The sequence below is a fragment of the Rhinopithecus bieti genome, unplaced genomic scaffold (genome assembly GCF_001698545.2).
Source record: "Rhinopithecus bieti isolate Rb0 unplaced genomic scaffold, ASM169854v2 scaffold_39870, whole genome shotgun sequence".
In the NCBI taxonomy this organism is placed as follows: Eukaryota; Metazoa; Chordata; class Mammalia; order Primates; family Cercopithecidae; genus Rhinopithecus; species Rhinopithecus bieti.
Window position 1 is genome coordinate 1964573 of NW_016817144.1, and position 22841 is coordinate 1987413.

A 22841-nucleotide genomic window follows, 5' to 3' on the forward strand; every position below is an offset into this window, starting at 1 on the left:
CTCGGCCTCCCAAAGTGCTGGGATTACAGGCTTGAGCCACCGCGCCCGGCCTGATCTGTTCTTTATGCCTACACTGTTTGCCTTTTCTGGAGTGTCACACAAATGGAATTAGACAGAACCTTTGTTGAAAATCAGTTGTTCATGTTTGTTTTGGTCTGTTTCTGGATCTTTTCCATTGATCTGTCTGTCCTTTCACCAATACCAATTGCCTTGACTACTGTGGCTTTGGAGTACATCTTAACATCTGGTAATGTATAAGTTCTCCAACTTTGTACTTTTTCAAAATTGTTTGGACTCTGTAGTTCCTTTACCTGTGCATGTAAATTTTAGAATTAAGCTTATCTCTACAAATAATACGGCTGGGTTTTGATTGGAATTGCATTAAATCTACAGGTCAATTTGGGGAGAACTGATATTTATCTCGTTTTTTTTTTTTAAATCTCTCTCATCAGAATTTTGTAGTTTTCAGCATACGTATCCTTAATATTTTGATTTAAAATATTTTACAGATTGGATTATGGAAGTGGGAAGTGAAGAAGAAAAATGGGAGAAGCTGGATGCAGAATTTGATCACTTTGTGGTTGATATGAAGCCCTTTGTTCTAAAATTACCCCATAGAACAGGTAAGATTATGTTTGAAAATTAGATTCTTAAGATTAATTTTTTTCTTTATATTGTTTAGTCAAACCAATGAGCTATCAACATGGAAGAAAAACTGAATTTCTCTAGTAACAATTTTTGCCATTCGCATGGGACTGTTTGCACCGAGTTGTTCAAGGGTAGATAGAAATTCAGTGGTAATGTCCTGCCAAACTGTGGAAAGATCTTATTGTGATGCCTCCTCTCACATGTCATGAGCTTATAGCACATGGATCTCTAAAGTTAGCTACAACCTTTTTTCTCACATCTTTTTCTTTTCTGTACGGAAAATTTTTCTCGCAAATTTTTCTTCTTTCTATGGAAAGGGCCAGAGACAGGAGGAGCCTACTGTTCTCCTGTTCTCCGGCCCTTGTGTCTATCAAAGCAGAAAATAATCTATTGGTCTTTTATGCTTATTGGTTGGCAGAACAAAATCCAGTGTGAATAAAGTTTTGTTGTTATCTTGTCTCCAATTCCTGGCCTGTTATTTCTAATTATGGAATGAAAGTCTTTTTCTCAAGTTAGAGAATTTTCATGTAACTTAAGGCACTAGAGAGCAATTGGAGAGAATTTTGGGGACTGGGAAGATTCTCTAAGCCATAGTAGGCATAAGATTGGCTGTAAAGGTAAATGTGACTTGGTAGCTTTTGAGGGGTAGGTTTGGAGTGAGATAAAAAAACTATGGCTTTTACTTTTTCCAAGTTGCCTGTTTCGCTGAGATGTCTGAGTGGACTCTATATTCAGTGAGGAACTGACTCAGTATTAAATGTAGTAATCCCCCCTTATCTTGAGGAATAAGTTTCAAGACCCCCAGAGGCTGCCTGAAACAGCTGATAGTACTAAAACCTATATACGCTCTGTCTTTTCCTGTACATACACACTGATGATTAAATGTAGTTTATCAATTAGGTACAGTATGAGATTAACAACAATAGCTAGAACAATTATAACAATATGCTGTAATAAAAATCGTGTGAAAGTAATTTCCCTCTTTCTTTCAAAATATCTTATTGTACTGTACTCACCTATTTTTGGACTGCATTCGAGTGTGGGTGAATGAAACAGGAAAGTAAAACCATGGATAAGTGGAGACTATTGTATTTATCCCAGGGAGTTGTGTTAGGAGAAGGGAGTATGATATATAAATGATGCATTCTGTGGTCACCTATTGTTCTAGGGCCTTCAGTCCTGGGTAAGTTGCATGGTCTTCCCTTGAAGATCTCCTCCTCTGCCTTCTTCTCTTGACCTTGTCAGGCTTTAACTTCTTTCTTCCTCTGCTGTTTTTCAAATGAATATTTCATGTCCCATGACTCGTTCATGATTATTTGAATGATATCTAATGATATTTTTATATTGCATCCTCTTCTGATATTCACTACCTTTTTTTCTTTTTGTCTTAGATTTGCTGATTAGGAAACATTTGTATTAAAATTTCTCATTGTAAATGTATTTCAAATCAAACCATCCTCATATTTTATCTTCTTTAAAAAAAAGGTTTTAGGGGCCAGGCGCGGTGGCTCATGTCTGTAATCCCAGTACTTTGGGAGGCCGAGGTGGGCGGATCATGAGGTCAGGAGGTTGAGACCATCCTGGCTAACATGGTGAAACGCCGTCTCTACTAAAAATATAAAAAAAAATTGGACGGGCGTGGTGGTGGGCGCCTGTAGTCCCAGCTACTTGGGAGACTGAGGCAGGAGAATGGCATGAACCTGGGAGGCAGAGCTTGCAGTGATCCGAGATCATGCCACTGCACTCCAGCCTGAGCGACAGAGCGAGACTCCGTCTCAGAAGGAAAAAAAAAAAAAGATTTTAGCTACATAAAATTCATTAATTGTAATCTTTGATTCCTTGACATATTGTCAGTATTGGTACATCCATGGCTTTCTTTTATTTAGTTTATAATGAGCAATCTGAAACTCACATCTTAATCAAGAACTAGAAATTAATAATAAATTACATCTTATTGCTAAATTCTACTTGTGATAATGGGTTTTCCCATTATTTTACATAGAGGCATGCATTCTTTCATTAACCAAATTGTACTAAATTCTGGGCATTAGAATATTATATAGATTTAAATTTGCTATGGGATGTGGAAAGTATGTAGATTAAAGAACTATTTACTTAAGTTTATCAGTTTCACTTTTGTATTTTCGTTTTTTTTGTTGTTGTTGTTGTTTTTTTTTTTTGAGACGGAGTCTCACTCTGTCGCCCGGGCTGGAGTGCAGTGGTGCCATCTCGGCTCACTGCAAGCACCGCCTCCCAGGTTCCCGCCATTCTCCTGCCTCAGCCTCCCGAGTAGCTGGGACTACAGGGGCCCGCCACCACACCCGACTAATTTTTTGTATTTTTAGTAGAGATGGGGTTTCACCGTGTTAGCCAGGATGGTCTCGATCTCCTGACCTCATGATCCGCTTTCCTTGGCCTCCCAAAGCGCTGGGATTACAGGCCTGAGCCACCACGCCCAGCCACACTTTTGTATTTTCTTCATGTTCATGGTGTTCCCAATATTTCCTGAAGTTTGTTTTGTGATTATATAATTTTCACAGCAAAATATACAAAAATTTTTAAAGGCATAGGTTTCCAACCTGAAATTATATTTGCACCATAGTAAATCTGGTCTTAGTGATTTTTGTAGGTGAAACAATAAATGAATATGACCTTGGTAAACTAAAACATTAGAGCAGATTTATGATTTGCATTAGATATGTAATCCTCAAATTGACTTAGACTGATAAAAAATTATTACCAGAATAGTTTTCATGAGACCTAAAACAGTCCTGTGTCATGGCAAGATAATATAGACCTTTATATGTGGATTAAACTGTGCTGTAATTTTTAGGTAGATTTTGAAAAGAATAATTATTTTATAAAATGGCATGTAAATTGTGCTCAGTTATTTTTAAAGATGTTAAAACCCTCAACCGATCAGCTACAACTCCCTGGATATTATTGAATTTCATAAATAAAACATTCAAGATTTAATTTTAGAGTAATTTGAAAATGCTTAGATAAATCGGAGATTGCATTTTATCTCTTTCAAGGTTTACATAATTAAAATTGTAGAAAGATTTTTCAATATATCTAAAATTATTTTAGAGATGCAAAATTATAACAAAATTTTATCGTAGAAATGTATTTATAAAAAGTCTCCCAGCAAAGAAAAGCCCTGGGCTTGATGCCTTCACTGATGAATTTTACTAAATTTTCTTCTTGTACAAAGTAATCCCAATATTTCATGAGTTTGTTCTGTGATTACATAATTTTCACAGCAAAAAATACAAACTTTTTTTTTTTTTTTTTTTTTTTGAGACGCAGTCTCGCTCTGTCGCCCAGGCTGGAGTGCAGTGGCCGGATCTCAGCTCACTGCAAGCTCCGCCTCCCGGGTTCACGCCATTCTCCTGCCTCAGCCTCCCCAGTAGCTGGGACTACAAAATACAAACATTTTAAAGGCATTCTTCTGTATATGGATATCAAGTTTTCAATACCCATATACAGAAGAATGAAGCTAGACTCCTGTCTCCCACCATATACAAAAATAAAAATGGATTAAAGACTGAAATCTAAGACCTCAAACAAGGAAACTACTAAAAGAAACATTGGGGAAAATCTTCAGGATGTTGGTCTGGGCAAAGATTTCTTGAGTAATACTCCAAAAGCACAGGCAACCAAAGCGACAATGGACAAATGGGATCTCATTAAGTTAAAAAGTTTCTGCAAAGGAAACAGTCAACAAAGTGAAGACACAATCCAGCGAATGAGAGAAAATCTTTTCAAACTTTTCATCTGAGAAGGGAATAACCAGAATATATAAGGAGCTCAAACAACTCTATACAAAAAAAATCAAATAATCTGATTTAAAAATGGACAAAAGATGTAAATAAACATTTCTCAAAAGAAGACATACAAATGGTAAACAGGCATATGACAAGATGTTCAACATCATTGATCATCAGAGCAACGCAGATGAAAACTACAGTGAGATATTATTTCATCCCAGTTAAAATGACTTTCATCCAAAGACAGGCAATAACAAATGCTGGCAAGGATGTGGAGAAAAGGGAACTCTCCTGCATTTTTGGTTGGAATACAAATTAGTGGAGTGACTATGGAGAAGAGTTTGAGGTTCCTCAGAAAAACTAGAAAATAGAGCTTCCATGTGATTCAGCAGTCCCACTGCTAGTTATATACCCAAAAGAAAGGAAATTAGTGTATTGAAGAGATATCTGCACTCCCATGTTTGTGGCAGCTCTGTTCACAATAGCCAAGATTTGGAAGCAACGTAAGTGTCCATCAACAGACAAATGGATAAAGAAAATGTGGTACATGTACACAATGGAGTACTATTCAGCCATAAAAAAGGAGACCCTATCATTTGCAACAACATGGCTGGAACTGGGGGACATTATGTTAAGTGAAATAAGCTAGGCACAGAAAGACAATCTTCACATATCCTCAGTAATTTGTGGGAGCTAAAAATTAAAACAATTGAACTCATGGAGATAGAGAGAAGAATGGTTTCCAGAGGCTGGGAAGGATGCGTACAGAGGGAAGTGGGGATGGTTAATGGGTACAAAGGCATAAAGTGAGTAAGACCTAGTATTTGACAGCACAACAGAGTGACTACAGTCAATAATAATTTAATGGCATATTTAAAAATAACTAAGTATAATTGGATTGTTTATAACACAAAGGATAGATGCTTGAGGTGATGGATAGAGACCCCATTTATCCTGATGTGATAATTATACATTACATGCCTGTATCAAAATATCTCATGTACTGCCTAAATATATATATCTACTGTGTACTCACAATAATTAAAAATTTAAAAAGTTTTTTAATGATAATCTAGAGATTTTATTTTTGTGAAAGTGTTTCTTTGCGTTTGTCTTTCTCATTAACCAATTACCTAATAACATTAAATTGTAGACCAGGAGTTAGCAGACAGTGGCCCATGGGCCAACTCCTGCCCACAGTCTTTTTTGTCAGGTTTTATTGGAACATAGTCATGCCATTTGTTTTCCTACAGTCTCTGAGTGCTTTCACACTACAGTGGCAGCGTGTTTGTGCCAGAGCTCCTATGGCCTGTGAAGCCTAAAGTATGTACTCTCTGGCCTTTAACAGAAAAGGTTTGTGGGTCCTTCTTTTAGACTAAAGCAGGTGCCATTATAGGTCTTTGTAATCGAATGTTTCATTTTATAAAAAATCAAGTTTCTAATAGTTCTTATGTATTTATAGAACGGCAGAGGTGTGCTCTTTGGATTAGAAAGCTGTGTGAGCCTTCAGGAACAGGTGCAGGAATAGTGGGGAGGAAGAATCGGAACCTGTATGCAAAATTGTTATTGCATATGCTTAAACGAGGTGTGCTTGAAGGCCCTTTTACACACCGACCTGAACCCGGGACACTAAAAATTCTACCTTCATACATGGTAGGTATCAATCGAACAAAATAACTATATACTTATATAGTTATAATATATACTAATATATATACCACACACACATATGTAAGTTTCACTTTTTTATCACAAAAGGCATCAAGTTACCATCCCATTTTGGGGAATCGGTAATACTATTACCGTTGTAATGTGCTAGGTAATATATTAAAATTGTGTTTTTGTTCTTGATTCATTTTTTTCCACCTTTGATAAAATACATGTATTGCTTATAAGAGGAGTATCCTTACTGATTTATTTATCCCTCAATATTCAATAATATTTCTAAAAAACTGAAAATGAAATTTTTTATATTGAGCTTTACTTTTTATTAATTTTCACTGGATTATAATGGTAATTTTATATAATTCAGTACTTTCTAGTTTTAAACTCATATACATTATTTAAACATTCATGAGAGGTTGAAGTGCGTGATTTGTAAAATTCTTTCTACTCTAATAAAATGACAGTAATAAGTTGGAGTTTAAAAGTCATTTTCTGTACTTAATTTCATTGTCAAAATCAGCTTTATTGCAAAGGCAGTTATGATTATGCTTGGTGAATAAATTGTCACTGTCCTGGTCCTTGTAACCATAAAATATACCTTGGTTTGTGTGGCATTTGAGTGCCGGTACTTGAGAGATCTGGAGTACCTGGTATTGGTAAGTTTGGTAGTTGCTATTAGGATATATATGTATTTTTTCCATGAACTGCAGAATTCTGTGTGATGTATTTTAAAACTATTTATATTTTATCAGTTTACTTAAAGCATAGTTTAGTCAAGTGGCATGCTGAACATTAGAGAATAATTCCTGTTTTCTGTGGCACAATGCCAAAAGTTTTAATGACTATATCATTTAAAAGAAATTTCTGTGCATGTCCCATATGGAGTGGAGGGTCTTGTGTCATCCTCCCTAAAGAACAGTGCCTTGAGGATTTTGTCTGTAGGATTGGGAGAATTGTTGCAGAGGTGTGCAGTCAATGCAGAGTTTTCTTTAGAAATGTGTAAAGGTAGAACATTATGAAGCACATCTAGATGTGAAGATATGAGTATATTGTATCATGTTTTCCCATTCACACTTAATTTCATAGAGTCAAAGGGAAGGGCTTTATTTAACAAATCATAATAATGAGAAAGTTTAGAGAACTCTCTTGGGTTTCCCAGCTAGTTAGTAGTGTGACCAGAACTAAATCCCAGGTTTTTCACTCTGCTGTTTCCATCTTGTCAAGGGATTCCTAATTTTAATTCTTGGGTTGCATTGTTTTGTGTTTCTCTTCCCACTGATTTCTTTTTGTGTGTGTGTGTGTGTAAAGTAGTTAGTGATTACAGAAAGAGGTAAGATAGCACATAATTAAAAAAAAACTTTGTATTTAACTTTTCATATTTAACTAATATTCCTTTTGTAATATAAACATTACTATCAGATTTATCTGTTATGTACTTCTGTTTATTGTATTTCTTAGACAGTAGAGTGCAACTAAAATGTAAATATGTTATCACTTCATGTATTTTAATATCTCATAATTCATTGTATATTGAATTTTTTAAATGTTTGAATGTAATTGAATTTGAGTATTGGAAAGGCTGTTGTCAAACTTGAAACTTGATGGAAATTTTAGTGGTTTTATTATAGTACATTTTGAAAGAATAATTTTTCTAATTTTTAAAAATCAGTCCATCTATTTTGATGAACCAAATCCAGCACAAGCAAAAGGTTCAAGCCCAGAGGGATTACCAGCCTGGGTACTGGGTGAGCTGGAGACAAGTGAACACAAATTAAATGAATCATGGAAACTTTCTTCCGGAGAAGATAACACTTTGGTACAGTCGCCAACTGATGTCTACAGGTATGCTAAGAGAATGGGATTTTGAATGTGTTTCATCATTTAGTCTGTCTTTGGAGCTGATTTATACATTCTGTTTTCCTTTTTTTTTTTTTTTTTAATAGTAAGTAGTTTACTTTTCCCTTAAGTGCACATTCAAGATTATTTTATATTTTTAGTCATTTAATAGATACCTATTAACTTCATATATATTTTTGATGGCTTGACAAGTGGTCCCTGAGCATCTTTAAATGACATAATTATGTATTTTCCTTTATGACAAGCATACATTAAAAGCATTATCAATAACTTGAACAAAATATAACATCCTGCAAATCCAACTTGAACAATATTTGTTTTCACTTAATGGTATAATGAATGTAAGCATAAACCCCATTAGACTGTGCTTTCTTACTCGAGTATTAAACTTAAATAGGTTTTTTTAGTGCAAAAAAAATTTCTGAATTTTTGAAATGTACCAAAAGGCCATTATTGTGGTAGCCTAATTTTTGGCTTCAGGGAAGGGATAGATTTAAATTTGGACTTTTATCAAATTTTTACTTTTCCGTTTGGCCTTATTCCTTGAAATGTTAAAATATAGGACAGTGTCAATTACCATGTACCATACTTTATACTTCACTCCTCATCATTCTCTTGGTAATTTTAATTTTAGAAATCTGTTTCTGTTAACAGTATAATCTTTCTTGTCCACTATAATTTTTTTGGTTTATTCGTTAAACAGATCTAGAAATGTTATTAGTAATTTGAAATGTCTCTACAGCTGATGTAGTCTGTTTATATGTTTTTCAGACCTGAGATATCATGGTCGAAAAAGATAAACAAAAGCGAGAGATCCAGTCCATATGAAATTATTTCAGTAGAAAGGAGAAACAGAAAGGGGAGGCAAAAAGGAAGAGGTGAAATAATTAAGGGCATGTTCAGAAGAGTAAAAAGAAACGAATAGATTAGTCTGTAGGAAGTGTGGTGTTAAAATACTTATTTTACATTCCTAGGAGAATTACAATTAGAAGAGGTATAATTGTAGAATTTTTGTAGCCTTCGAAGCAATCTCTTTATATGGAGGTATAAAGAGAGTGTGGTCTGTATACAAAGAAAATATAATTCTTAGTTTTGCTGCAAAAGACATCAGTTGTTTGCCAAAATATCTGCTAAGAGTCCAGCTAAATTCTGGGTTCCTTTCTAGATGTAATGAATGTGGAGTTTACGGTATAAAGGTGAACTAAAGTAGTTTCCTGTATCTTAGAGCTTAGAGCATAGTTTGAAAATTTGTGATCTTCCAGGACTGAATGAATCGTAGATTTGTTTTGTTGGACTTCAACAGTGTCTTTAACAATTTTAACTGAGTTGTCAAAATTAACATTTGGGGGATTTCATATAAAAGTCCAACTTTCCGGCTTCTCTTTAAAACTAGACACCTAGAAATCTTTCCAGGAGACAGCCCTAGGTTGGAGCTAAGTAGTACTTGGTTACCCCTCTTAGTGTACGCCTTCACGATTTCCTGCTAATTCCTGACACCAAATTTGATGTCTATTGCATCTGTTATTGAGCTTGAGTTTTTTTTTTTTCCTCTTTAAGTAAGGTTAAGAGGAAAATGAAGTATTTGTTTTTCTATTTTTATGTTCTATCAAGTGAAAGAAGAAAGGTAGGAAACAGGGACCTTGTGATTTAAGAAGGGGAGAGGGTTGGGCACCGCTGTGCCTCTGGTCCTAGCTATTCAAGAGGTGGAAGCAGAAGGATAGCTTGGGCCCTGGAGTGTGAGGCCAGGCTGAGCAATAGAGTGAGACCTCATCTGTGAACAAAAAACAGAAGGGGAGAGACAGACACTATGTCTTTCTAGAAGTGAAGGATATCCTTATATCTGGCAGTAAATCACTCATCTGTTAAGTCCTCCGGACATTTGATTTATAACCACTGCTTTAGATGAGTGGGGGAGAGAGATGAGCGCATGGATAGTTTGAATGCAGTGGCTATGCGTAGTCATGGAAATATTTGCAAGGATTCAGGTGTGTACAAGAGAAGCGTTCAGGATAGGAAATAGACTTGAGATTTCCAGGGAGTCCAGGTGAATAGATTTTTTTCTTCTTTGGAACACAGGATAAAGTTTGAGAAAATACAATGAGAATATCCTTCACCTGTTACTCATTGACTTTTTTGAGAAATGAAACCATAGTAAAATCCCCAGAATTGTAAAAAATAGCTTAATTCTCTTTGTTGGTCACCTATTATTAAATGACATTTTAGTGCAAAAGGATCGCTAGAGTATGAGGCATTCGTTGTCGGTTATATAATAAGTAATGGGAAAGGCAGGCACTCTTGTGACCCTGGTGAGTCCACCCATCCTTCAGAGATCGCAGCATGGAAAAAGCCTTATCTCATATCCCAGGGCAATTTAGGTGACCCCATTATTTACTCCGTTAGTACTCTGTGTTTCTTTGCTGCCTTCATCCTATGCGTAGAGGCTTACTATCTATCCTGTGTGCTAGACTGTACATTTCATGAGGTAGGAACTTGTGTTTTTGCTGTTTGCTGTATTTGCTATATTTCCAGCCTCTAGCACTGGGCAGGAACGTGTTAGGAATTCCTTGTCTATATTCAAGAGTGAATGCATGCATGAATGAGTAGATTGAGTTAGACACTGCCACATATTTAATCTGTACAAAATCCCTTTGAGACGGGTATATTGTGGCAGAGGAAATGGCCTAAAAGGATTTTTTTTTCTTTTTAACATTTCAGAAAACGTTGAGGGAAGCGTAAATTTTAGAAAACGTGGAGGGAAACTTGGATGTAGGTTATAGCGATTGCTTTCACACACTGTGAGGAATATGACAATGAAAGAGCTGGAAAGGACATGCTTAAAATATCATCTGTCAAATGTCAGAATCACTAAGGTCAATTAGGGCTGCCAAAACAGAAGATCTCAGGGTATCATGTTTCTTTTAGTTTAATAGTTTTAACTTGGTTATTTTTAAAATTTCAATTTGATTTACATTAGTTAACAGATATTTGTAGTTTTACATACATGAAGGCATTTAAAATAACATTTACTTTAGCTAAAGCCAAGAAAACTGATTTTAAGGTGAAATATGTATCATGTGTGACATCAGAACAATGTGGTAGTGTATCGGCTATTGATGGTTCTGTCTTCTTATTTCTTTTCTAAATTTGCTCCTTTACTCTGAGTGATCATAGTGTGCTAATGAAAAAGTTAGTGTCTGCTAATCTTGACCTAATATATCTAATCAGTTCTGCAAGAAATTGTTTTAAAAAGTTTAAGAGGCTTATAATATTTGACACATGTATGTTTTTATAGTGAATAATTTATTGTTACTTAGAACTGAAGTTTAGTGCTGCCTCATAAATTTTACAGCCACTTCAACTTGTCCTTTGAAAAACCTCTTTAATCTTAAAAGATTTTTCCCCCTTAGTGTTTCTTTTTTGATCACTTTATAAAATCCTGCTTTACTTAGACCTTTTTGTATGTGAAGTATTTCTAATGGCATTTTAGATTATGCTGTTTGTGTCCTAGCCTTTTTATATTATTAAAGATGCAGAGTCCTTTTGAAGCCTTTTTGTTAGGACTCCCTATTCAGTAGAGATGGCACCTTTCCTTTACTTTTATTCTTCCTGTAGGATATGGTATATAGCCTTGTTCCTAACTTGTTAGAAGTATGGTAAGGTCATATTCTGTCTGGCTTATTCTCACGCTTTATTTTTTCCACCAGTATACATCATATACTAGTGTACTTAGCATTTCACACCAAACAGCTTCAACACTTAACTAATAGTCCTGTCCTGGTTCTCTTCTTTGCTTTCATTTTTCATATTTCTTGGTTTAAGATAATCTTATTACCCATATTTTCTATGTATAGCATTGCTATTATATATCTGTTACTGCATTTTTATGTCAAATATCTGCCTATTTTCTTTTCTTTTTCTTTTTTCTTTTTTTTTTTCGAGATGGAGTCTTACTCTGTCACCCAGGCTAGAGTGCAGTGACACAGTCTTGGCTCACTGTAACCTCCACCTCCTAGGTTCAGGCAATTCTGCTTCCTCAGCCTCCAGAGTAGCTGGGATTACAGGCATGCACCACCATGCCTGGCTAATTTTTGTGTTTAGTAGAGACATGGTTTCACCATGTTGGCCAGGTGTTGAACTCCTGACCTTAAGTGATGTGCCCACCTTGGTCTCCCAAAGTGCTGGGATTACAGGCATGAACCACCATGCCTGGCCTATCTGCCTATTTTCTAGACAGTGAAATATTTTAGTTATATTTGAGTTTGGAGCATGACTTTAGAAAATGTTACTAAGGAGACCATAGACTTAGACCTCATGCATGTATAGTTTGGTTAATTTCATTTAGATCTACAATCATGAGCTATATCAATATATATTATCTTTCTGATCAGCCTTCAAATACTTAACATGGAGGTCTGGTAAAGACCTTAATTGTCTTGATAGTGGTCTTCATGATCCTCCTTCTGGGGTTCATACCCTTATATAATCTCCTCCCCTTGAGTGTGGGCAGGACCCATGACTTGCTTCTAATCAGTAGATTATGGCAATGGTAATGGGATATTATTCCCAGGATTATATTACTTCATCTTGCTAGTAGACTTGCTGTCATTCCCATTGCTGGCTTTGGAAGAAGCAGCTGCCATGAATCATACATGAATCAGATAGTCGTAAGGAACTGAATGCTGCTGACATCCACATGAGTTGGGAAGTGAATCCTTCCCTAGTTGAGCTTCTAGATCAGAACCCAGGCCTAGTCCAATCATGATTGCAGCCTTTTGTGGCCCTAAGCAGAGGACCTAGTTCAGCTGTGCCTTGACTTCTGACCTGCAGAAACATGAGAAAATTTATGTGTGTTGTTTAAAGCTGTTAAATTTGTAACAATTTGTTATACAGCAATAGATGACTAGTACAGTCTTTATCCTCATTTTAGAAAATTATGCAATCTCTATATATAATACATGTTTATAAAAACCTCAGTATAGAAATATTTAGAGTAAAAAGTCACAATCCTTCTCTCTGTGTCTTCTCTATCCCACTTTCCTTTTGAGTGGTAATCACCATTAACAATTTTGTGCATATCATTTTACAATAGACATCCACACCTATATAATTAAGAAATTACAGGCCAGGCACGGTGGCTCACACTTGTAATCCTAGCACTTTGGGAGGGAAAGGTGGGCGCATCACAAGGTCAGGAGTTCGAGACCAGCTTGGCGAATATGGTGAAACCCCGTCTCTACTAAAAATACAAAAAATTAGCTGGGCATGGTGGTGGGTGCCTGTAGTCCCAGGTACTTAGGAGGCCGAGGCAGGAGAATCGCTTGAACCTGGGAGGCGAAGGATGCAGTAAGCTGATATTGTACCACTGCACTGCAGCCTGGGTGACAGAGCGAGACTCCATCTCAAACCAAAAACAAAAAAATTACAAATTGACTCATACTGTACGTACTGTTCTGAGACTTGCTCTTTTTTTTACTCAGCTTTGTCTTAAACCCGTATCATGTGGACTTTTAAATTGCAGATAATCCGTAATGTGGATATACTATAATTTAACCTGTCTCTTCTGCTTTTAATTTTTTTATTGTTATAAAGAATGGATGAGTTAACATCCTAGTAATACATAATCATGCCCCTTATTTAAAAATGCACCCAGCCAGGCGTGGTGGCTCACGCCTGTAATCCCAGCACTTTGGGAGGCCGAGGCGGGTGGATCATGAGGTCAGGAGATCGAGACCATCATAGCTAACACGGTGAAACCCCGTCTCTACTAAAAATGCAAAAGATTAACCAGGCGTGGCGGTGGGTGCCTGTAGTCCCAACTACTTGGGAGGCTGAGGCAGGAGAATGGCGTGAACCCGGGAGGCGGAGCTTGCAGCGAGCTGAGATCGTGCCACTGCACTCCAGCCTGGGTGACTGAGCGAGACTCCATCTCAAAAAAAAAAAAAAAAAGGCACCCAGGGTTTGTTTTAATCAGATATTATACGATGACAGACACAGAGACAAGTTGCCTTTGAAAGAAGAATTTGTTTCTCACAGTTTCCAAGAGGAGGGAGGCATGCCACACCATGCAGGCCAGGTGGAGAAGCACGAGTGTTGGTCAGGAGGCAGAAGGAGCAAGGAGAAGTATGGGAGAGAGCCTTTTTATATAGTGGTGGGATGTTCCCTATTGGATAGAAAGTGAAACACTGATGTTGGGATTTGTAGTTGGAGGGTTTGTAATATAATTTCCAAGTGCCCACAAAAAGACAGGGATGGTAAGGATGTGAACAACTTTGGCTGTTAGTTTGGTCCATGATTTCAAGATGCCAAATTATCAATTAGAATACCAAGAATGATTTTTATATGCCTGCATGTGTTTTGGGCTATTATGGATTCTTAGATGAGAAATTGCTTTGTTGGTGGGGTTATTAGTTGGATCAACACCTTGTGCAATGGTTAAAATATGTATACACACACACACACACACACATATATACACGTAGATTTGTATATATATAAATATATATACACAAATATATATATGAATATATATGCATTATGGTGAGATCTAATAGGATGAAGTTAAAAAGAAGTACATAAACTATAGGAAGCTTCCACTTGTGTTTGTGTATATGTGTTTTAGAGACTCTATGGATACATATGTGTTCGTGTGCATGGAATCTTTCTGGGTACCACACATGAAACTGTGAAAGGTGGTTAGCTTTAGGGATTGGGGCCAGTTTGGAGTGTACATTTAAAAACGTTCTTTTTTAAACAAAGTGCCTGTGGTATTTCTAATAATCACACTCTTACATTTTGATAGATACTGTCCAGTTGCCTTCTGAAATATCATCTTCGTAAAATGTTTGTGCATACACCTTGCAAATTAATAAATTTGTATAAGAAATATATACACATTTAAACATTAAAATGAAAAAAATTTCTAGTAAATAAACGTTTGTGGATTCCACTTGTATTTTTAATTTCTGAAAGCAGAGGCCAAGTAGGGCAAGTCATACCATTTATGGATCTCCTACTGTATGCTAGGTACTGTTCTAGAAATCTTTTCCAAATCATCTAATTGAATCCTCTCTACAGTCCAGTGAGGTTGATATCATTGCCCTTTTGTATTTATAGATGAGGTAACAGCTTCAGGAAAGTCCAGTGACTTCCAGTATGGATCCAATATTGGAATGCAGGGCCTTATGATTTCACACCCATGTTCTTTCTAGTGTATCATGTAGGCATAAGTACATGCAGCCAATATGGAAATTTTAGTTTTATCTGTTTTTTCCCACTTGAGCTGCATCAGCAATCTTGGGCAGCTATACCTTTGTTCTTGGTTATTTCTAGGTTAAGCTGAAAGGAAGCAGTTTGCCTTTGTTCACATTCCACTTCGGACACTTGGCAACCATCTGTCCTCAGGCAAATTACTTAATTTCTCTAAACCCCAGTTTCATCATTTGTAAATGGAGATAGTGGTAGTACTAACTTCGGGGTTGGTACTACCACTATCTCCATTTACAAATGGAGTTGTAAGGACGAAGTGAAATAAGGCATGTAGAGCCCTTGACAGAGGGCCTGTTAAGAGTTAGCTGCTGCGGTCGCCGTCATCGCTGGTATGGTGATCGCTATTGTAATAGTTCATCAGCGCCTTGCTTGTTAGATTGTTTGACCATTCTTTTGCTTCTCTGATTACTAATCCTCCCAAAGGGTATTATCTTAAAGTCCGTTGGTCATTAATTATTTTCGGTTACTAAAAGTAATTTTGTATTCCCTGAGAAAAATAAATTATGACTATGCAGAAAAGTTATGATTTTAAGTGTGAACCCTGCACAATATCAAAATAAAGAATGGTAATTGTATTTTAAGAGACTTTATAAGAATCTTTATTTAAACAACATAACAAGCCTCTTTTTCAAGGATAGATGGAATACAGAGTGGCTGGCCTAATTGTTTACATTTTTTCACGCCATATATTTGAAGCTGCCTAAGTAACTAATTTGTTTTTGTTTTTTTTTGAGATGGAGTCTTGCTCTGTCACCCAGGCTGGAGTGCAGTGGCATGATCTTGGCTCACTGCAAGCTCTGCCTCCCGGGTTCAATCGATTCTTCTGCCTCAACCTCGTGAGTAGGTGGGATTACAGGCATGTGCCACCACACCTGGCTAATTTTTTTTTGTATTTTTAGTAGACACGGGGTTTCATCATGTTGCCTAGGCTGGTCTCGAACTCCTGACCTCAGGTGATCCACCTCCCTTGGCCTCCCAAAGTGCTGGGATAACAGGTGTAAGCCACTGTGCTTGGCCGGTAACTAACGTTTTGATTTTAGTTCACATCAGCTGTATACTCTTCATGCTTTATCTCAAAGACAGAACACAAAGGTAATAGGTTGTATTCTTGTCTTACAATTCTGTCAAAAATATTTTGAAGCTTCTCGTTAATGGCTTGTAATTATTTTATGTCTTTTCAGTGAAGTATGTGTGGTCTGGTGGCTTATTACCAAAGTGCAGTTAGGTTCTGGGATAGGGAAAGACTTAAAAAAATGATTTGATAGCACTTATTATTTTTACTGAAAACTTTGATTGAAAGTTATGGTAGGGTGAAGAGGAGTAATGTTAAATAAACCCTGACCTTTAAATGCTGCTTTTAAGTGGAAGAAACACATCGTTTCTGCTTATTTGAGAGGAGTTTATTGATGAAAAATAAGGCATTTAATTAGATTTCTTTCGGTGCCATTTTATTAGGAGCCTCCACCAGATTGCTTAGGATTTCTAGGAGAGTGCAAATAATTATTAACTACCTACTATTTTTACCATATCGGATTTAGGCTAACTTTATATAAATTATATTTATCTTTTAACTCCTATTGGGTCATCTAAATAATGCATGTGTTCATACCTATAAGAAAGAACTTGGAGAGTAATTATTCTATTTTAAATAATTATAGAGGACTATAGTTTTTACATCTTTGCTTTAATGAGATTTTGCCAGGGGTTATTTGATGCTAGATTTGAGTTTGGAATGAAGATTCTAATTATGGTCCTGCCTTTATGGAAAATGTGACTTGCTTTACAATGATCCTCTTTATGATGTGGTTTTCCGGGAATGCATTGTGGTAAAAAGCTGGGATTCTGTATGTCTTATCCCAATATAGCGAACATTTCATTTGTGTGTGCAGTTTAATAACATGGCCAGCAGATGGTGATCAAGTATAATGAAAACCAATCTATGTGAGAAAACATTTTTTGCTTTAAAATATTGATTTAATTTTTTAGTCTGTGGATGCAAAAGAATCTTTTACTTTGTAAGCTCCATTTTATATGTAAATGATATTAACATTATAAATTGCTCCTGCTGAGATTGTTGGGTGAATTTATCAGGGAGTCAATCAATACCTTTCCTTCTTAGTAAAACCTTCTTAAATATTACCTGCCAAAAGTACATTCATTTTATTTGTGAATAATCCCAATGTATGGGCAAATATGTGTTCTACAGCAGTGCTGTTCAATAGAAGTTTCTGACGGTAATGTTCTATAGGCAGCGCTGTCCAATACGGTAGCCACCAGTACATGTGACTGTTGAGCAGTTGAAATGTGGCTGGTGTGATTGAAGAACTGAATTTCTAATTTCAATTAACTTAAATAGCCACATGTGATTAGGGGCTACTGTGTTGGGCAGAACAGTACCAGATCTGAATCTTCTGCTTGGCCACTGCAAAACCTGACTGACCAGATGGAAAGCTGGTGGCCTGTTCTCTGTCTCCGGGGGGTTGTGGGGTGGAGATGGGGACTAGGGCTTGGGAGCTGGTGCATAGAAACTGGCTGTGCCACATGGGAGACCTTTCTTCTGTGCTTACTTGCATTTCATGGGCGGCTCTCTTTTTTGGTGATGATCACCCATGATCAACATCTAGTTGCTCTTCTCTTGGTCAATTTCCACTGTCAGAGGAGCTCCTACTAACAAAACTGTTAATAAACACACACACACACACACACACACACACACACACACATATGTATTTTTTATTTTTTTAATTTTTTGAGATAGAGTCTTGCTTTGTCGCCCAGGCTGAAGCGCAGTGGTGTGATTTCGGCTTACTGCAACCTCTGCCTTCTGGGTTCAAGCATTTCTCTGCCTCAGCCTCCTGAGTAGCTGGGATTACAGGTGCCTGCCACCATGCCTGGCTAATTTTTGTATTTTTAGTAGAGATGGGGTTTCACCATCTTGGCCAGGCTGGTCTTGAACTCCTGACCTCGTGATCCACCGGCCTCGGCCTCCCAAAGTGCTGGGATTACAGGTGTGAACCACCATGCTGGCCTTTTTTTTTTTTTTTTTTTTTTTGAGATGGAGTCTTGCTCTGTTGCCCAGGCTGGAGTGCAGCGGCACGATCTTGGCTCACTGCAACCTCTGCCTCCCGGGTTCAAGTGATTCTCCTGCCTCAGCCTCCTGAGTAGCTGGTATTACAGGTGCCTGCCCAGCTAATTTTTTGTATTTTTAGTAGAGACGGGGTCTCGCTATGTTGGCCAGGGTGGGCTCTGACTCCTGACCTCAAATGATCCTCCTGCCTTGGCCTCCCGAAGTGCTGGGATTATAGGTGTGAGCCTCTGTGCCTGGCCAAATCTGACTAATTTGACAATCTTTTATACAGTGGACACTTGCTGATAGACACTTAACCTTGTACTCTAGAAATAGGACTGCTACATAAATGAGAAGCAAAAACTGCTTCTTAGAGTACTCAGTAAAATATAACATTTCACACATATAAAACCACTTAGTTTCTCATTAATTTTCAACATTAATGTGCTAATTAAATGTCACTCTTAGGTGTTTACTAAGATGAGGCAGTGGCAACTATTTGTAACTGGGATGGAGCAGCTTTGAAAATAATGGTCCTTAGGCCATTATTTCTCTTAGGCTTTTTTCTCCCCAAGAGAACTTTCTGACAATTTAGTCACATTTCTTTTTTTCTTTCTTTTAATGAATGAGGCTTTGTAATAACATCTTTTTATTTTATTTTATTTATTTTATTGTTATTTTTTTTTGAGACGGAGTCTCGCTCTGTCGCCCAGGCTGCAGGCTGGAGTGCAGTGGTGCAGTCTTGGCTCACTGCAAGCTCTGCCTCCCGGGTTCACGCCATTCTCCTGCCTCAGCCTCCCGAGTAGTTGGGACTACAGGTGCCCGCCACCATGCCCGGCTAATTTTTTGTATTTTTAGTAGAGATGGGGTTTCACCATGTTAGCCAGGATGGTCTCGATCTCCTGACCTTGTGATCCGCCTGCCTTGGTCTCCCAAAGTGCTGGGATTACAGGCGTGAGCCACCACGCCCGGCCTGTAATAACATCTTTTAATTTCACAAACAAGTTTCTCTTCGTCAGGTAATATTGAACAGTTTGGGTTGTCCTTTTTAATAAACAAAAATGGATAACAGTAAGCTTATATTTTAACATTTAATTTTAATGAAATATAAATATTGAGTATTCTAAGTCAGAGATATATTAATAAACAATGATTTAAATGTCCTATTTTTTAAATTTGGTTTTTATTTTTAAGTTTTAAAATCAAGTGTGTCATTTTAAAGTAAGTAGTTGGAAATATGAAGTCTTAAAGTGATTATGGATCTATGCTCACCTTTTTCTAGTTTTGGTAAGCATCTTATGTTTTTCATTTAGTTTTCTTTTTCTTTCTAATAAAGTTCTTTTTGAAAAATTAATGTAAATATGTTGTGGATCATTGGAAGTTATTTTCATTTTTTAATTTTCAGCATTATTTGATACTTTACTGGATTATTGTTATTTATTTTTATGTTTCATAAGAATATTTAGTAATATACCCAAAGAAGACTGTTCTGCAAATGGTAAAAAACAATATTACCTGCTGCTCAGATGAATGAAAACACAGGAAATCAGAAGTTCTCATTTTGGTTTTCTGATAATTTATAATTCAGTAGTTGTATTGCTTTTAAAATTTTTTTTTTTTTTTTTTTTTTTGAGACGGAGTCTTGCTCTGTCATCCAGGCTGGAGTGCAGTGGCCAGATCTCAGCTCACTGCAAGCTCCGCCTCCTGGGTTTATGCCACTCTCCTGCCTCAGCCTCCCGAGTAACTGGGACTACAGGCGCCCACCACCATGCCTGGCTAATTTTTTGTATTTTTAGTAGAGATGGGGTTTCAGCGTGTTAGCCAGGATGGTCTCGATCTCCTGACCTTGTGATCCGCCCATCTCGGCCTCCCAAAGTGCTGGGATCACAGGCATGAGCCACTGCGCCTGGCCGCTTTTAAAATTTTTTATAGCTGTGAAACATAACATGCATACAAAAAATGTGTACAGTGCACGGGTACAGTTTAAAGAGCCACTAGAAGATAAATATTTCTATACTTTCCACCTTGCCAATAAATAGTATATTACATTTCTCCAGAAGACCGCTGGGTACCCTTCTCCGATTGCCTCTTCTTCCCTTTGTTTGAGAGGAAATCACTGTCCTGTATTTTGTGTTAATCGGTTATTTACCTCTCTCTTTATTTTGAATTTCATATAAGTAGAATTATATTGTATCTATTATTTTGAGACTTGCTCCTTTCACTCATCAGATTTTTCAGATGTATCCATGTTAATAAATATAGCTATAGTTCATTCTTTGTCTTTTGGCAAACTTAAAATGTAACACACATACAAGACACATCAAAGTGTAAATCTTGATGAAGTTTTACAAAATGTATATATCCATGAAATCTCCTTCCAGGTCAAGATAGAGAATATAGCTACCTCCCGAGAAACTCTTTCTTGCTCTCTCCCTGTCATTTATCACCTCTTGAAGAAGGAACCACTATTCTGTATTATGTCAACATAGATTTGTTTTCATTGTTTTTGATTCATAAAGCATTTTGTTTCTGTCTTCTTTTGCTCAGCATTATGTTGTGAGATTGATCCATGTTGTTGCATTTAGCAATGGATTTTTAAAATTGTTGTATGAATATATCACAATTTATATATCCATTGTACTTTGGTTTTTGACATTACAAGTGATTGTACTGTGTATACTCTTTTACGGGTCTCTTAGTACACAAGTATACACATTTTTTTGAGTGTTGACTTAGAAGTGTAATCATAGTAGACACTGCTGATAAAGTTTTTCAAAGTGGTTGTACCAGTTTACATTTCCACTAGCAAGACTGAAAGTTCCCGTGGCTCTTCATCCTTGCTGAAACTCAGTTTGTAAGTTTTTTATGATTTTAGCAATTCTGGTATGGCAGATGTATAGTTTGAATTTGCATTTTCCCTCATGACTAACGATATCAAGATCTTTTTTAAATGTTTATTGACCATTTGGATAGCCTCTTATATGAAGTTTCTGGTTGAGTCTTTGATCTTTTTTAAGTATGGAAAAAATGGTTTGTCTATCTTTTCACTGTTGATTTGTCTTTATATATTCTGGATACTAATTCTTTGTTGAATATATGTATTGCAAATATCTTTTTTCACTCTCTGGCTTGCATTTTCACTTTCACTTGTGTCTTGGTCCATTTCCTGCTGCTGTAAGAAAATACCTGAGATTAGGTAATTTGTAATGTACAGAATTTATTGACTCACAGTTCTGTGTCTGATTTTTTTTTAAAATTATACTTTAAGGTTTTTTACAGTGTAATGTGATATGTATTCACTTATTTACTTATTTTAAAATTCATACAGAGATTTTTTATTCTTTTTTTTAAAACATACTTTAAGTTCTGGGATACATGTGCAGAATGTGCAGGTTTGTTACATAGATGTACACATGCCATGGTAGTTTGCCGCACCCATCAACCCATCATCTACATTAGGTATTTCTCCTAATGCAATCCCTCCCCCAGCCCCCAACCCCCCAACAGGCCCTAGTGTATGATGTTCCCCTCCCTGTGTTCATGTGTTCTCATGTTCAACTCCCACTTATGAGTGAGAACATGCGGTGTTTGGTTTTCTGTTCTTGTGTTAGTTTGCTAAAAATGATGGTTTCCAACTTCATCCATGTCCCTGAAAAGGACATGAACTCATCCTTTTTTTATGGCTGCATTGTATTCCATGGTGTATATGTGCCATATTTTCTTTATCCGGTCTATTATTGATGGGTGTTTGGGTTGGTTCCAAATCTGTGCTATTGTGAACAGTGCAGAAACAAACATACGTGTGCATGTGTCTTTATAGTAGAATGACTTATAATCCTTTGGGTATATACCCAGTAATAAGATTACTGTGTCAAATGGTATTTTTGATTCTAGATCCTTGAGGAATTTCCACACTGTCTTCCACAGTGGTTGAACTAATTTACACTCCCAACAACAGTGTAAAAGCGTTCCTATTTCTCCACATCCTCCCCAGCATCTGTTGTTTCTTGACTTTTTAGTGATTGCCATTCTAACTGGTGTGAGATGGTATCTCATTGTGGTTTTGATTTGCATTTCTCTAATGACCAGTGATGATGAGCTTTTTTTTTTCTGTATGTTTGTTGGCTGCATAAATGTCATCTTTTTAGAAGTGTCTATTCATATCCTTTGCCCACTTTTGGATGATTTTTTTTTTTTTGTAAATTTCTTTAAGTTCCTTGTAGATTCTGGATATTAGTCCTGTGTCAGATGGATAGATTGCAAACATTTTCTCCCATTCTGTAGGTTGTCTGTTCAGTCTTATGATAGTTTCTTTTGCTGTGCAGAAGCTCTTTAGTTTAATTAGATCCCATTTGTCAATTTTGGCTTTTGTTTCTGTTGCTTTTGGTGTTTTAATCATGAAGTCTTTGCCCGTGCCTATGTCCTGAATGATATTGCCTAGGTTTTCTTTTAGGGTTTTTATGGTTTTAGGTCTTACGTTTAAGTCTTTAATCCATCTCGAGTTAATTTTTGTATAAGGTGTTAAGGAAGGGGTTCAGTTTCATTTTTCTGCATATGGCTAGCCAGTT

At 36.7% G+C, this 22841-nt stretch overlaps 1 protein-coding gene across 1 annotated transcript in view; it reads left to right on the top strand.

The window, feature by feature from the left end:
* The window catches only part of CEP112 (centrosomal protein 112), a 567381-nt gene that overhangs the window by 8002 nt on the left and 536538 nt on the right, over positions 1-22841 (top strand). Inside the window, exons 2-4 of the mRNA XM_017855828.1 lie at positions 510-623; positions 5881-6071; positions 7753-7925. Coding sequence (XP_017711317.1) covers positions 518-623; positions 5881-6071; positions 7753-7925 — 470 coding nt within the window. The 5' untranslated portion in view covers positions 510-517. The remainder of the gene's footprint in view (positions 1-509; positions 624-5880; positions 6072-7752; positions 7926-22841) is intronic.